At 34.2% G+C, this 17,384-nt stretch overlaps 3 protein-coding genes across 3 annotated transcripts; all 3 read right to left on the reverse strand.

The window, feature by feature from the left end:
* Positions 1-484: 484 nt before the first annotated feature.
* Positions 485-2,173, reverse strand: LOC103859468 (peroxisomal 2,4-dienoyl-CoA reductase). Its single transcript, XM_009137003.3, has 5 exons — positions 1,874-2,173; positions 1,619-1,778; positions 1,241-1,413; positions 916-1,138; positions 485-823 (listed from the first exon to the last, which is right to left on the reverse strand). Exons 1-5 carry the CDS (start codon positions 2,057-2,059, stop codon positions 669-671), a joined length of 897 nt encoding a protein of 298 aa, XP_009135251.1. The 5' UTR covers positions 2,060-2,173; the 3' UTR covers positions 485-668.
* An 854-nt stretch (positions 2,174-3,027) lies between these two features.
* Positions 3,028-6,930, reverse strand: LOC103859469 (transcription factor MYB10). The gene is made up of 3 exons (XM_009137004.3): positions 4,406-6,930; positions 3,595-3,724; positions 3,028-3,517 (listed from the first exon to the last, which is right to left on the reverse strand). The coding sequence occupies exons 1-3, from the start codon at positions 4,605-4,607 to the stop codon at positions 3,088-3,090; spliced, it is 762 nt and encodes a 253-aa protein (XP_009135252.1). The 5' UTR covers positions 4,608-6,930; the 3' UTR covers positions 3,028-3,087.
* Positions 6,931-10,592: 3,662 nt separating this feature from the next.
* On the reverse strand, positions 10,593-17,377 carry LOC103859470 (auxin-responsive protein SAUR72). The gene has a single exon (XM_033286457.1). It carries the CDS (start codon positions 11,305-11,307, stop codon positions 10,927-10,929), a length of 381 nt encoding a protein of 126 aa, XP_033142348.1. The 5' UTR covers positions 11,308-17,377; the 3' UTR covers positions 10,593-10,926.
* Positions 17,378-17,384: the final 7 nt, after the last annotated feature.

The following is a 17,384-nucleotide window of genomic DNA, read 5'->3' on the forward strand; positions in this document are numbered from 1 at the left end:
TATTAATTCTGAATAACATTAAGAGAAATTGTACTTCCTACACACAACATATACCCTATTTGCACTCTATACTCTATTTCCCCCCAATTTTTTTCCCCCCATCATCACCATTTTCCCTCAACTCTATGGTATCTCACTTCTTTTTGGATATTGAGCTAATTTACTCTAACATTAAACTATAGTCAGAAATTTAATAACTTAAATTATTTTAAATATACTATTGTTAATTATATAAAATATAGAAACGATAATTCATCTTTAAGAAAAAAAAGAAAAGAAATATATTTAAAATTAAGAAGAAGATTTAATCAATAGTCCATACTAAAAGAAATCTTATCTAAATTATATAAGATTTGGCCTATTTTTAGAATTTTAATATAAAATTATCATATTTTGTTTATCTTCTTGAAAAAACTTGTGAGCCTTACTTTTGCTCCTGCATACATTAGTTGTAGTTTATCTCTATTTTACTGCATTCTGAAAGAATCCATTACAATCATTGTATTGTGATTAATAAAGAATGTTTCAGATGTTCAAAAAAAAAAGAAGAATGTTTCAACCTTCAGAATCTCAATACCACCATTTTGTTTGTATTGTATCCAATGTAATACAATCAAATAACCCAACAAGACATTCTTTATGTTTGAGATGAGAAAGACAAACACTCTTTAAAGTTTGCTGGTCGGCAGACCAACAGGCTTGGCCCTAGACCTCTTCTCCACAACACGTGATAGTTCCTTCACAGCTTCTTTCGCCAAATGGCGAGGCTTGCTAAGCCACAATCCTCCATCTACCACCATTGTTAAACCGTTGACATACTTCCCTGTTAACCAAAAAATCACGCATATGTTACTACTCTGACCACCTCTCCCTGCGCTTTACATTACGAAAGAGTGATTTTTAAAGTCAGCATACCAGTATCACCGCTGAGGTAGAGTGCAGCCATGGCGATATCCCACTTCTCACCGAGTTTATACAGAGGCATCAACTCTCGAGTTTTGTTTTGGATCTCGTCAGGTACAAGCTTACTCATTCCAGGCGTGCCTCCGATAGGGCCTGGCGCAATCCCGTTCACTCTGATCTCGTAGTCAGTTCCCCACTCCAATGCCAAGTTCCTCGTCGTAGCATCAACTGCTGCCTGTTTCAAGTTTCAAAAAAAAAAAACACCTAAGATCCCATTTTTGATATAATACCATACTTAAGTTATTGATTTTCTAACCAAAGAACACTAGTTAATCACCTTGGCTGCAGAAACATGTATTTGGTACCAAGAAGCAGTGTAGTGCAGAGTAGCGCTTATGTTGATAATCGAACCACCGCCGGTTGATGAGTCTCTACCAGGCCCTCCTTTCTTAAGGTACTTGAGTGCTTCATGGCACATGTTGAACGTTCCTACTGCATCAATATCTAAAACTGCACAAAACCAAACAAAAAAAAGTTTTTCAAATTGAACAAAGCAAAGGCAAACTTCTATTAGTTTTTTTTTTTTCAAACTTTTATCATTTAATATTATTACTTTTTCATTGTTTTTATTTCCTAATTTTGCGTAATTCTACTAATCTTTTTTTCTCGAAACTTATATTATAACTGAAAGATGAATGAGAAAATGTGGATCCACCTGTACGGAAGCCATTGGTGGACAAATCCTCAGCCGCCGAGAGAAAATTTCCGGCGGCTGCGTTAATGAGAATATCAATCCTACCGAAGTGCTGATAAGCTGATTCCACGACTCTTCTTGCATCCTCTGGCTTACGAACATCACCTTCCAATCCAATAGCCTTGGAGACACATAAATTGCAAATGGATGAAGCAATTCAACAAGCAATCAAAACTATTCATCCCAATTCAAAAGAAAATCCTCTCGAAAGATTACCGCAATCCCGAGAGATCGGAGGTCGGAGACGGCGGCGTCGAGGACTTGTTTACGGCGTCCCATGATGGCGATGGAAGCTCCATGTTTCCCGAACTGAGTGGAGATCTCGAAACCGATGCCGGATCCGCCTCCCGTGATGAGAGCAACCTTGCCTTTGAGGACATCAGGCTTGAACGGAGATTCCATGATCACCTCCACTCGGTCCACGCGCGAATTCGCGAAGGCTAATAACAAGACAAAACAAGATAAGCCAAGCCAAAGCCACTAATGTTTCTCTTCTTACTACCTACCCAACTGCCATATTTAGTTACTTATCTCCGCATTTTAAGAAAATTATAAGAATTGACCAAAATAAAATATTCTACAGATGACGATTTACAGTGAGCGTGGTATCTTTTTTTTTTTTGATCAAATAGTGAGCGTGGTATCTATCATTCCGGTAATAATTAAAATAAAACGTAACTCTATACTCTATAGTACTGTATATCTTAAAGTTATTGTTGGGCATATTTCAACAGTTATAATACAAAACTTTGGAATTATATTTTAATTAATTAAAATAAAAATATTATCACATTCACATATGGTAAACAATCAGAAATATTTGCATATTGATTTAAATGATTTTAAGAAAAGGGGTTATGAGACCCAATTTTCATATTCAGGTAAAAATATCAAATGATCTTAGAACTCAAAATCAAGTCTAATATACTATCAGTTAAGGTTGAATATTCTTTATTCTTAATGAAACAAGAGAGTTCTAAATTTACTCTTAACTTTCAAAAGAAAATCTAATATAATTTTTAATTTGAATTTCAAACTTATATATAACTTCAATTGTTGACATACATTTTAATATAATTGATTACAAATAAATATATTTCTTTAAATAGTTATATAGGGTTATACTAAATGAATCTTTGAAAATTATACAAAGTTATACTATTGGCGTACAATTTATTATAATTGTTTACTAATGATACACGACTTCCACCATCATAAGTTTCTGTGTAACCAAATTAAGGTCATCAAAAATATTAAATCTCAAATATGATTCTTTTGTACATATGCTTCCTGACTCGGTTACATGCTAGCTTCCCAGCTACACTATGGTTTGGATATGTTTTTAATGTATTCTAAATTCATCTTACAAAAAAAAACAAAGACAAGGTCAATGCAATAAAAATAAACATGGTGGATCAACTCATTGTGTTCTACAAAGTTTGATTATCAAAATAGCTGAGCCACTCATTGTAAACATCTAACCCTGGTTCAACCATTCGGCTACACAACTCATCATGTGATTGCATATGGATTTCTAGAGACTCCGGTTTAGATATAGGGATAGGAGAGATTTGGCGATCTTCAAAAAGAAATTCTAGTGATTGTGGTGCATTCACCTCAAATCCACATGCCATATGCTCCACCAAGATATTCTCCAACTCCTCTTCCTGATTATGCTTCTCGCTGTTAATAACGTCATTAGAGACTGATGAGGAAGAAGAGGACACGGAAGAGGCTTGGTTGGTAACATCTGATGCTGATGAGTTGCTCTTCATCGATCGTTTCTTGAGATGAGTGTTCCACACATTCTTGATCTCGTTGTCTGTTCTTCCTGGCAAGTGTGATGCTATCTTTGACCACCTGATAAATCAATGCACTAGTTATACTTCTTGCTTTTATATAATTTTTAGATTGAAACTAGGGAGACATGGCTTTACTTGTTTCCAAGAACTTGGTGGAGGTGGATAATGGTATCTTCCTCCTCTTTGGTGAAGCTGCCTCGTTTGAGACCTGGTCTCAGATAGTTTAACCATCTTAAACGGCAACTCTTTCCGCATCTCGTCAATCCTATTTTGTTTCAGTTAAAACATACATTACTAATCATGAACACCAAAACTACAAGCTTAACTTACGAGTTCAGAAATTGAATTTAGATAATCTAATGAAGATTTCATCAGATGGTGCATACGTTTGGTTGAAGTTTAAGTTTCGCCATATCTACTTACCTATTATTAACATAAACTTTTTTTCAACCATCTATTTCGAACTTTTACCTATTATAGACGAACGTTACAGATTATGCAATTGTGGTCAAACATCTCATATTTTATTCTTCAAAAGAAAAATATGCTTCCTTTATGAAAGAAGCACCAAAATCGTAACAAAGAAATATAACTACGTTTTGCGTTAATTTTCACTGGTTAAAAATATAGAAATTATAACGAGCCTACGAACATCTCTGCAACAAATAAATCAATATTTAATTTCATGAAATTTTAGAGGCTATTCAAGAACATTTTGTATCTTTTAACAAAGAAATTAAGAAAAGAGAAAAGATTGTAGCGTCTTGTCAATTCAAAGAACTTAAGCATTGTAGAGAACTAGAGTGAGAGTCAAAATAAAACTATAAACATAAAAATACTTGAAATGAAAACGAGCGAACATGCAATGTGATAGAGATGATCTTTAGAGGAAAAAAAACAATTAAATTTACCATTAAGCAAAAGAAATCTTTGATAAAAGACTGACCAGCTAGTTTAGGAAGAGATCTCCAGTTGTGATGACCATGTTTTAGAATAAAAGCTTTGAGTCTTTCACTTTCTTCATCACTCCATGGCCCTCTCTTCAGAACTTGGCTATTGTCACAGCATGGTGTTCTTCTTTTCCCCATCACACACATCGTCCTTAATTTTAGAGAATCTTTGAGATATTCATGTTTATATACACACATCTACGTGTCAACATGGCATATAAGGGCTTTTTTCTTTTTGAGTAAGATATCCAGGGGTTGTGAGACCACAAGGGTCATGCCACATTGCCACTTATTCATGTACGAGTAAACCTACTTAAATTAATTAATGGAATCTAAGTATCTATTTTGCACTTTTTTATTCCTAGAATTAACCATGAACCTTTTTTTTTAAACATCTGATTAATCTTGAACTTTTAAGTATTATTTGACATTATCTTCTGCTCTATCTAGATCAACCTCCATTATATTTTCAAAGGCCCACAACGTATTAATTTATTAAATATTAAGTATTGCTTATTCTAATTATTTATTCTGGAAAACTGGATTTCAGTATAAGTTTTCAGACTATGAATTCTTGCTTTACACCAAATTTATATCATTTTTGTCTACCCGAATTTATATCATTTCGAAATAAAACATATTGTTATTTTTAGTTGCTGACAAAAGTGAATATTGAATTTTGACTCTCAGTTTTCACCATTGACTGTAAATGGATCTGGAACTTGACTTATTATTTATGCAAAGAAGAATCCTGTAATTCAGTATTTCTATTTTTTTATTTTTTCTTGTTTCAAGAAAGTATGCATTTTTAGAAGCATTAACAATTTGAAAATTTTATTCTGAAAGAAAGATGAGTACATACATATACATGGAGATGCTATATATGTTTATAAATCTGAGGTGTCGCCCCATGTAAACTTAAGTGGTCAATTTATATAACATAAAAAAGATTCACTCGAAACTGTAAAAACAAAATCAAAGAGATAAGTTTTAAGAAAACAAAATGTGAAGAGAGGGATGTTATGAATATAAATAGAGTTGAAAGGAGAGAAGATAGTGATAGCTTCCAACATCAACTTGTTTATTTATTCACTTAGCTAGCTAGATAAAATAAGGATGTGTGCTTCTGCTTCTGTTGTGTGTCTTCTATGTACAAAACACACGATGTCATTTAACATGTTCAAGTCTCCACGTGCCTGCCCAACGATCTTCTTCAAATTTTTAAGTTCAAATAATTATAACTTGATGGTAGTTTATGTTCATTTGGAAATATGAAGTTGAAGTTTGGAGTTTATAAATATATATAAATCTTCCACTTCCAGAGTGTCTTGGGCCGCACTTAAGGCTTTATGAGCTCTGAAATTAGAATGGGTCCTTCAGTAGTTCTGCTCATGGAGATTCTACACGTAGCTCAATAACGGAGCCCGTTCATATTTAGTCACAAAGTTAAGATCACTGATCATTCTTTTTTGTTAGGGACACTGAGATTTTGAACAACAAAAATGTAATCTTCAACAATCGTTTCTAGCTAAGCATAAACATGGTACAATGTATTTATGGACAAAGATTAATAAATCTTTATTTATAACAGGTTTGGCATCCCATTCATCATCAGAATCGATCCTAAGCACAATCAAATGAAATATTGGCTTTAAATCCCTAAAAATCTCAAAACTGACCATGTTCATCATTATCATTATGTGTAACATTTTCTGATAGAAGAGTTTCTCACTTATAAGGAATATTCGATGTCACGGCATTCTTTACCAAACGAATAATAATTGACAATATTTAAACTACTATTTCGTTTCTTATATTATGTGTCAGTGTCACGGAGCAAAACAGTTAGTAGAATGTCATATTTTATCATAGAAATATGATAATTATAATAAAAATGTGATCCAAATGAATGAAAGATATGAATTGAAGTTTAAAGAATTGAAGCAATCTTTAGCCAAAAAAAAAAGAATTGAAGCAATCATGAGGTCAGCCGCTTCCTCCGAAGCAACATAATCCCATTCATACTTGAAATGAGCTGCCCAAAACTTTCTTATTACTATATGAAACCTTCTTTTTAAAATGAAAATCATATCCAAAAAACTTGTCATTGCCACTTCATTTCAATAGCATTTAATTGTACATGTCCCCCTTGTCGTTTCCTTTTGTTCTAGTCATGACGAAAATCTCTGTTTCACACTTACATAGTCATCGCTCATCATAATAAATGGCAAACTATAAATTTTCATATAGTTGTTTCCACAAAACCAACTGTAATCAAACCTTCCCATGAAATTAGATATATGGATTTGGATCCTCATATGTGGCTCTATCATTTGGACACTATAATTAATTTACGTTGATGTAAATGTGCATACACCAACCCTTTTTGAATTTCTGGTTATATTACATAGTTGAATCAATCGACTTTAGTGTAGATTTACTATATAAAAACGTATTAGTTGACAATAAATAGAACAAAACAAAAGAAACATACCATTAATGATTGACTGTGAATTGCTTTATATAAGGTGCATGTGATGCTGCAGGTGATGCAACATGGGAAATCATATAAATGGACGAAAATTCAAACTGTATTATTACCCTTCCTCAGATTGGTCACGCAACTAATAATTAAAGAGTTTTCATAATTAAACTATGATCATTATGGATACATATACTACTATCATTGAGAATCCGTAGATGTGGGGGAGTTAAACTTCCACATGTAGTTCACTCAGGTCGTATACACATGTGCTGGTGGTGTTTCTATATATATGTATGATTTTTTTTTTTTTTTGACAGCAAGACATTCACAGATTCATATTAACTCTGTAAACCAAATCGGCAACTCTGCATCCATATGAACGACGAAAGACGGTTGTTTCCTAGCATTACGTGCCAAGCTATCCGCCCTTAGGTTCTCCGTTCGGGGTACATGGATGACGTCTGAGTTGATGAAGCTTCTTCGTAAAAGCTTGATATCTTCCAGGTAGCTTTCAAATGCTGGCCATTCTTCTGGTTCCGAAACCATCTTCACCAATTGAGAACAATCCGTTGCAAACGTAACCTGAAACTGTCGTAAGTTCTTCATACATTCCATTGCCCAAATCAACGCCTCCACCTCCGAGTGAAGAGGTGATAGACACGCCCTTACATTCCTTGCTCCCAATAAACCATCAAAACCCGGTAAGGTACTATACCATCCTTGTCCCGAAAATAGTTCCTTCTCTTTCCACGAACCATCTATAAAACACCATCGTCCTGTAGTTTCTAATATAGGTCTGGTCTGCACCTGCCTCTCCCTTCTTTGATCAGTGATTACCTGTGCTTCAGCCCAAAGTGTCGATTCTACTTCTGCTAATCTAAGTGTTTCCCTTGGATCAATATCCAGATTACTAAAAACTTTATTGTTCCGACCTTTCCATATATACCATAATATCCATGCGAATTGGTGGTCATCCATCTTTGGAGTAACTCTCCAAAAAAGATAATCCATGTTACCAAAAAACGAACAAGTAGGAAAAGAACTTGGATTCGATGGTATTTTAGATAATGCCCACACTTGACGTACTGGAGGGCATTCAAAAAATACATGATTTATTGATTCCTCCGGGTCTCCGCATCTAGAACAACAAATATCCCCTTGTAGTCCTCTCCCCCGAAGATTCTTCATTACCGCTATACAACCTGAAAGGAGTTGCCATAAAAATGCTTTAACTTCGGCGGGCACCGCACTTCCCAACAGAAAGCTTTTAACGTATCCACTGTGGGCCCATAAAATTCTGGTGGTTTTTCCTTGTCAGGATAGACCCGTTCCACTTGATACCCTGATTTGACCGAATATTTTCCATTATTAGTGAAATGCCATCCATTCCTATCTTCCATCTGATGTCTACTTAATGGAATACTTTCAATAATTTGTGCATCATGAGGATCCACCAAAGCCTTAATTGCCTCAAGATTCCAAGTTCGGGATTCCAAATTAATGAGGGAATCCACTGTAAGATCCGGGTAACTGTTGTGAAAATTTTTGTTTGCTGGTCTCGGGCGAGTGGCTGGGATCCAAGGATCATCCCATACCGAAATAGATGAACCTGTTCCCACCCTTTTAATTAGTCCTTTACAAACCAGAGATCTAGCAGAGATCATACTTCTCCAGCCATATGACGGAGAATAAGATCGGATCGGTTCAAGGGGTGAAGCATTCCTATAGTACCGTCCTTTAAAAACTCTAGAGAAAAGAGTGTTTGGCTTCTCAATCAGCCTCCACAATTGCTTTCCAAGCATCGCCGTGTTAAAATCCATAAGATCCTTAAAACCTAAACCACCACTGTCTTTAGGGAGACATAACTTATCCCATGATTTCCAATGCATGCCTTTTGTGCTCCCTCCTGGACTCCACCAAAATTGAGCTACTGCACTCGTTAGTTTTTTAACTGTAGCCTTTGGTAATCGATAAACAGACATGACATGATTTGGCAGAGCCGTAACCACCGACTTAATGATCACCTCCTTTCCACCTTTAGTAAAATATCTAAAAGTCCATCCATTTACCCTATTATTCAAGCGTTCTTGAACAAACCCAAACACTTGGACCTTAGATCCCCCAAGGCTTTCGGGTAACCCTAGATAAGATCCCATTCCTCCTAAATTCTGAATACCCAGAATATCTCTCAACTCTTGCCGACTGGACTCTTCAATCTTATGTCCAAATTGAATTGAGGATTTCTGAAAATTAATTTGTTGCCCTGAAACAGCCTCGTACTCTTTTAAAATCCTGAGAATAGTTTGACATTCTTCTCTATTTGCCTTACAAAAGAAAAGGCTATCGTCGGCAAATAACAAATGAGAGATTGCCGGACAAGCTCTCGCTACCTTCATACCGGTTAATTGTTTCACCCTCTCTGCCTTCTTGATATTCACAATTAAAGCCTCAGTACACATAATAAATAAATAAGGAGACAATGGATCTCCTTGACGTAGACCTCGCTGGGGAATTATAAGACCTCGCGGCTGGCCGTTGAGGAGGACCCTATATTGAACTGAAGAAATACATTCCACCATTAGAGTGATCCAGCGAGGATCAAACCCCATTTTGTTAAGAAGGGCCTCAATAAAACTCCACTCTATCCTATCATACGCCTTGCTCATATCCGTTTTAATGGCCATAAACTTATTTTGACATGACTTATTTGTTCTCAGACCATGATACATTTCCTGCGCTATAAGAATATTATCCGAAATTAACCTTCTTGCAACAAAAGTCGATTGTGTCTCCGAAATTAATCGGGGGAGGCAAATTTTCAGTCATTGACACAGAACTTTCGATATAATCTTGTAACCCACATTGCATAGACTTATCGGCCGTAGTTTCATCATCCTTGTAGGCCTCTCTACTTTTGGAATCATACAAATATTAGTAATATTTAACCGTGGATCTAAGTTGCCTGTAACCAAGAAATTATTCACCATCTCGACCACGTCCTTTTTAATAATATGCCAGGAATGCTGAAAAAACAAGGCTGTCATTCCATCTGGGCCTGACATAAAATCAAGGTTACCTGAAAGAACGGTCATAATCTTGCTGTGTGCAACAGATATGCACTAATGATGCTTCAAATGCAAATAAAGTGAGATGGACATATTTATACGGTTATTTACAAGGAGCTCAGCTTGGTTTAGTATTCGAAGATATTACCAGGTCTAGTTCGAGTTAATTAATAGTCCAATACGATGTAATCGTTGTTAATTACGATATGCACATTAAACTATCCTGCTCTTTCACAACTTTTAATGTGATTCTCTGGTTTTTATATAGTTTTGTGACCTAGGCATATTATATATTGGACTTGGCATCAAGTTTAAGATTTTATGTGTATTTGGATTTTGATAACTACGTATGCAACCCACATGATTTCCGGAAATTCGATTATTTTCTCAATATATTACTATACATTTTGGCAGTATACCTACTTAGAAAATACGGAATTTTTTTTTTTTTAAATAACAAAAAGTAACAGAAAACTACTACCTAAAAAAGCGTTAGAAACGGGTAAAACTACAGAGAAATATTCTAGTAACGGCCGCAGAACATCATTATCTTTCCTTTGACATTTACGACTATGCCCTTCCGTTAATCTCGGTGAAACAACGAGAAGATAAAAAAAAGAATCTTACTTCAAATAAACCCACAAAATCACGCTTAAATTACATAAACCAAACCGAAGCAATTTCCATATAAACCTTCACAAGAGTCTCAAACCGGTTCTTAAACCGGCGAAAAACAGGAAATTTGCAACAAACAAATTTTATAAAAAGAAAAAAAAAATTCAAAAAGAAAAGCCCTAAAAATATCGCTAATCTTTCCCCTTCCCATTTGAACTTTTCATCATCATCATCCAGAAAAAAAAAAATACATATAGCTATGTACACCATCAACACGACGTCGTACTGCATCTGAGCCAAAAAAAAAGAACCAGATCCATATCTCTCTAACTACCAAAGATTCCCTCGCGTGTCAAATCGTCTCGTCGCCGATTAGATCTTGTAGGTCGCTCGGCACCGCTAATCCGAGCCGAAGCGACTCCATGATTCGCTCGAATACCAACACGTGGCAGGGGATCTGCAGAACTCCTTTCTGTTCGTAACCGTACTCTTGAGCCGATCGGTTCAACAAACCGATGAAAACCGGGTGGTTGAGCAGCTCCGCGCTCACGACGAACCGCTCCATCTCGTCTCCCACGTAGACAGGCACGTGTCCCTCGGGAACGGAGGATGTGTGCTTCTTCGAGCGGCGAGGCGGCGGTGGACGGCGGCTAGGTCGCTGCGAATCGGAGCGGAGGAGGCTGTAGTTTGCGGAGTCGGCGACGCGGGAGAGGCGGCGGATCAGGTGCTTCATCTCTTCGTGCTGTTGATTTGAGAGAGAGAGAAGAGTGATGAAAGTGATTGAGGCTTGAAGAAGGAATCAATGAGAAGATTTTGTTGCAAGGGAGAGTCTTTTATATAGAGGCGAGGGTAGTTTTGGAATTTTGGCTTAAATATAAAGTAGGTACGGGGAAGGAGTACTTGCCAGGTACCACTTGACTCGTAAATATCGACTTAGGGTTAAAATAATATATGCCGAATTTATAACAAAATATATATATAAATTGCCTAGATTAAAAATAATCTTCAGGTTAAACAAAATGGAAAAAATTAAATCTTATTTCTTGATATTCTTGTTTAATGTACCTAAACTGTTTGGATTTCACAAACAAGACGATATAGATTATAACTGAATTTAAAATACGCAAATCTAATTCCTAAACAAAATTGGGAAACTATTTGATATAACTATATTTGTGTATATTATAACGATTTATTTACCTCTGCCTGTGATTTCTTTAGATTTTTCTGATATTTCTTATCCTTTTGGATTACTAACAATCTTACATTATCCTAAACTGGATGTATCTAAATAATACAGAATAAAAATAAAGTTTGATTATTATGTATTATGAATGGTAGGATTAGGATACCAATTAGCTCAGGTTGGTTATTCAATCAATTATTAAGAGATTACATGACTTTTTTTAAGTATAAACTGTATCTTGAGTCATATGACAATCTAGGTTCATGATCATCTCAAAATATATCTTTCCGATGTTGTGACATCAACAAAATTATCATTTATCACCAAAGTAACGAAATTACTGGTTAAGTTGTTATTAGAAAATGCAACTAATTTTATTACTGGTAAGTGATTGATGATACAAGAGGCCAATATTCACTAAACTTCAATCTAAGCTGGAACTATATATTGATTTTAAACTAAACTAAACAAAACTCTCTTGATATTCTTGTTCTGTATAGATAAACTGCTTGAATTTCTTGATACAACTGAATTTAAAATAGAAAAAATCCAAATTCCTGAAAAAATGGGGAAAGAAGTGATATATCTTTTCTCATTATAATATGTGATATAAGTTGTATCATATAACTATGTATTATATTTTTTTAAAAATATTTATTATATTTTTAAAGGACTATTTTCTTTCTGTCTATGATATTTTTAATTGTTGATCTAGCATATGTTATTCGTTTTATAATAACAAACTTGCATTATTCTAAACCGGGTATATCAAGACAATACAGAATAAAAATTAAGTTAAATTAATATGTATCATGGATAGTAGGATTAAGATATACGGATTAGCTTAGCCTGGTTATCCTATCAATTATAGGAATACATGTCTTTTTAGTATATAATATATATCTTGAGTCATATGACAAAACGAGATTCATGATCAGAGTATGAGGTTGATTGGTTAGTGCTTTGGTTGCAGCTGTGATTTTAGTTTTTTGCTATAGAATTTATGCCGTGTATTTTTTTGCTGTAACTGTAAGATTTTTGCTGTGATTTTGTATGTTATAAAACTCACAGACTTATTAATAAGTTTCTAAAGCACTGTTATTTTGCTGTGGAAATATTAGTGTTTACAGCCAAAAGAAAAAGAAAAAAAAGAAACGAAGCTGTTGGTTTCAAAAATCAAATCAAAAAAATTATCTTTTATCAAAAAGATATTAACAAAATTACTGGTTCAGTAGTTTCTACAAAGAAAATGCAATAAGATTGTTACTGGTTCAATATCTATTGCTTTAGATACACACAATAATAACAACAAAGTTTTCTTTAGATGCTAGTATTTATATTTATTTCCATGGACTCCTAAATTATGTAGCTAACAAGTTTATTCGCTTATCCTATTCAGAATATACATGATAAAGGGCAAGGGATATACATCGCCTTGTTTTCAATATATCAAATTATTTTGAATGTAAAAATTTATAAAACAAATTGAGTTGACCCCCTAACAATGCCAAATGCTTCTAGATTTTGGACTAAGTGTGAAAGTATGAATCATTTGTGTAAAATATGAATTTTCGAAAGTCAAATTATACAAATAGGTCCATATACTCACCCCCAAAGACTTCACAGGTTTGTTTTGTTTTCTTCTGATCATATTCAGACCGTCATGTAATCATCATTTTGAACTAAAACAAAACTTAGTTACTTGTAAGTTTCCACTATGTAATATATTTTTTCTTCAAAATCTAATTAATTAATTGCACATGTAGACTAAATTATAAGATCGTAAGTTATAAAAAACTAACAAATTGCGTTTTCATGGTGTAAACATAAATCTATATCACTTTCATAGTGTAAACACAAGCCACTCTTGCACATAATTGTGATGACTTATGCAGAGAGTAACGTCTTGACTGAACCAAGCTATAGAGAAGTGATCAGTCATGTTTGGCAGTAGACGACACGAGTTAATGTTGATAATAGATAACATGTAACCCTCTAGAAGAAGCATCCCACTAAGCAACTCTTATAACAATTAACTATGACAAATTAATTATAGGTTCATGATGAGACTAACTAATATTTTCTAAACCTTATATGCAATGCTGTTTTGTGACTTCCACATATATCTATTTGCCATATATATTCTATTATTTTGAAAATAGATTAGAGCGTCATAGTAATGCCGTGCATGGATATCATGAAGACCATCACCATGTGTGTGTATGTTAGAGAGAGGGAGAAAAGTAAAGCAGCGCTGTATAGGATCATTCTGTAAAGAATAGAACTTTAAAGGCAAGGATGTGATGTCACCTAACTTTCACTGGTTATCAAAAGTGTGTGTCCCCTTACACAACTTGGGGGTTGCAACTTTAAACCCCCTCCTAACTTATATATTAACTATGCCACATATGATATGGAATAATCAAACTGAAGTAGTCTCCTACTACTTATAGTTAAAAAAAATTAATTATATACCGACATGCATCTTTGGTATGCTTCGTCTAATTTAGAAATTTCGAATTCCCAAGTTTTCAGTTTTACCACAACTAGAATTTAGACTTGATGGCTATCTTAGATTGTAACAAGTTTTCGAGTAGTTGATTCCTTTACAACTCTTTCTTCAATTTCCGTGGAACTCCTATATTTCTTAATATGTATTTTAACTTCTTGAAGATTTGGAAATGCTCAAACCTCACGCATAGTGCAATTTTCAATATGATCACTGACTAAAGTTTAGATTTAGAGGGCCTTTTCCCAATCAGATAATATAATTAAACTGATATATATCCAGTCGAGAAGACGGCTTGAATCATGCAGTACTTAGTACATTATCTATTGTAGTCATCCTTACCCAATAGAAAACTCAAAGCTAGGCATTGTTATATAAACTGACTGTTTCTGATGGTAGTTGCTCGTTGATATTTTTGTTGACAAATTAGGTAGTATTATTTTATGAAAATGGATAAAATAATCAAACATAACAGATAGACATCAAAAGTATTTAAGATATGCATAGAAACAAGCATCTGATGTTCACATATATGTGTATTTTTGATATAAAAGAGAAAGAAAAGGGATGTGATTAAGAAATAGTTAGACAGATAAGCAAACTTATTAGTTTATGCAAAGATACAGACGAGAGAATATTCCTCCAACTGCAAAGGTTATAACGACTAAGTAGGCATTACCTTCAATAATTGAGACAGTCACACACGTCAACAGCTTGAAACTTCACTCTGATTTGTTAGCTGTAACGCGGAACGCGTTATTGCATCATTGATGAGTATGTCACCGCTTCGATATTCATATACTTATAGCTCTCTCCGAATGTAATAAACTAAGTTAATTAGTTGATGTTGCTAACACTGGTTTTACAGCCTTATCCGTTTACTAATCGCTGCAATTTACAACTGTTGCATGTGATCGGATATTTGTTCATTTGCATATAATTTTTTCAGAATTTATAATTTACCATTATTAACTAATCCATTTAGTATCACTTTACTACTAATCAAATAGTATCACTTAACTACTAATCAAATAGTTGTAAAAACACTGAATCAATTGGTTGGTAGAAGTAAATACTAGTAGTAATAAAGAGGGGAAATGGAGTCATGTGAAAGGAGTTATGGGTGAATTAAATTTGGATTACATAAACAAATGAAAACATATCCGTACGGTGCTGTCGTACAGGGTAACCTACCCACTTCAACTTCTTTTCTCTCCCTTACGTGTCATACCGTACAAACTAACGTGACTATTCTTCGCAATTTAATACAAAATGAAATAAAACAACTAACGAAATAATAAGTTACGGGGCCTATTCTCCACTATCACAATTGCCCGTTACGCCGTTTGCTTCTATCATTTTTTTTTTTTTTTTTTTTTTTGCTTCTATCCTTCTCTCACTTTCATTTTTTCCTGATTTAATAGTCTTTATTATAATTTTTTTTTGACTAAAAGTCTTTATTATAATTTATAGTTAGATAATGTCAAAAATACTTAGTCATCAATTGTCGGCAAAAAAATTGCTGATAAAAGTCCTCTTATACGTTTAGGGGGAAAACATGAAACTATCGAATACTCCTGCAGTCCTGCTTAAGTTTCTTAATCTTGTCATAACACTGGTCTGACACTTTGATTCTTTTTTTCTTTTTTTTTCTGGCAATCGACTGTTTGATTCTTGAAGGATAACTTGTATTGGTAAAAGATTGGTAGATTCTTGTTTGGAAAGTGAGTAGATTTCATCAATATCTCAATCCTGTTGATAAATTTCACATGTAGTTTTATAAGTTCCTTATAAATATGCTTTGATCAAGACGAGTGACTTTTTTTCTGTTTACAAGTCATAATATAAATTCCAGTTAGAAGAAATTAATGCAATTCAGCTTTTAATCACAGCCACTTAATTATTTCAAGTATCTTTGAAAAATACTGTCGTTCAAAGACAAAGTCTGACACAATACATTTTGTAAAATTTAAGAAGACGATTCTACATAAATAAAAACACTGAATGCGACTTTGGTGACTGGTGAGTGTTTCATCACATTTATAGCATAGAAAGCTCTAACAAATACTACTGGTAAGTAGTAACAATCAATCTTCTTTAAATTGTTATCTTACGCATTGAATATTGATGGTTGTGGTGAAACAAGTTGAGTCAAAATGTTTGACTCCAAACATGAAGAGACAACCCCCCATGCGTCCAGCCGGACGCAGGACAACCAGACGACACTGTCGCTCCTACTTTTCCGTGTTTTACAACAATCATATGCTTTAATGTTCTTAATGAAATAGAGAGAGTGACAAGTACGGAATATTAAAATAATAGAAATGCAATTCTTTTCAACCTTGTGGTCCATATAGATGATTCAGTTTTAAAGTGGAGGGTGCCCACATTGGTCTCAGCTTTTAGGGTATGCTGACCTCACGCTCTTGCCTCTCGGCTCCACCTTTGTCTTTATGTTATTTTCTTCAAACTTTTTGGTGATAGAAATGACGTTCTTGTGACTCATCACGCTACTTTACATCCTTTATATGACTAAGCATTACTGTATTTTGGTATCCCTTTATTCATGAAGTATATAGTATTGTACACTGATAATGCCATGATTCTTTTTAGTGAATCTTAATGGTCGGTCGTGTGCTCCTGTTTTGGTTAAAGTTGGATGATCATTTGCTTTCCTCATCGTATCTTTTATAACTTTCGATGATTCCAATTTCCAATTGCCATGCCCGTTAGTTTAGACTTTAGCCTAATCTAGTGGATTACCAACTTCAGTGACCATAAAGTATGTGATAAATTAGTCGCAAAAGGGATTGATTATAAGATTCCATGGTCGTTTGGGTATTTAAAAATTATATGGGCCGTTTGGGCTATGTTTTTTTATTGTAATTATTTCTGGTTACCATATTATGTTTTTTTTTTTCCTTTTTAACATAAAGAATTAAGCCCATCATGTAGTTTATTTTTTGCTTTAACAGTAAGGATTAAGCCCAAGAGTTACTGGACTTGTCCAATGGAATCAGTCTAAGCAAAAAGTATTTTTCCATGCAAACACATAAAATTACATTTTCTACGACTTTTTAGTGCACTTCAAGAGGTTCTCAGCTTGGGTAGTTCG

This window comes from Brassica rapa, chromosome A03 (genome assembly GCF_000309985.2).
Source record: "Brassica rapa cultivar Chiifu-401-42 chromosome A03, CAAS_Brap_v3.01, whole genome shotgun sequence".
Lineage (NCBI taxonomy): Eukaryota > Viridiplantae > Streptophyta > Magnoliopsida > Brassicales > Brassicaceae > Brassica > Brassica rapa.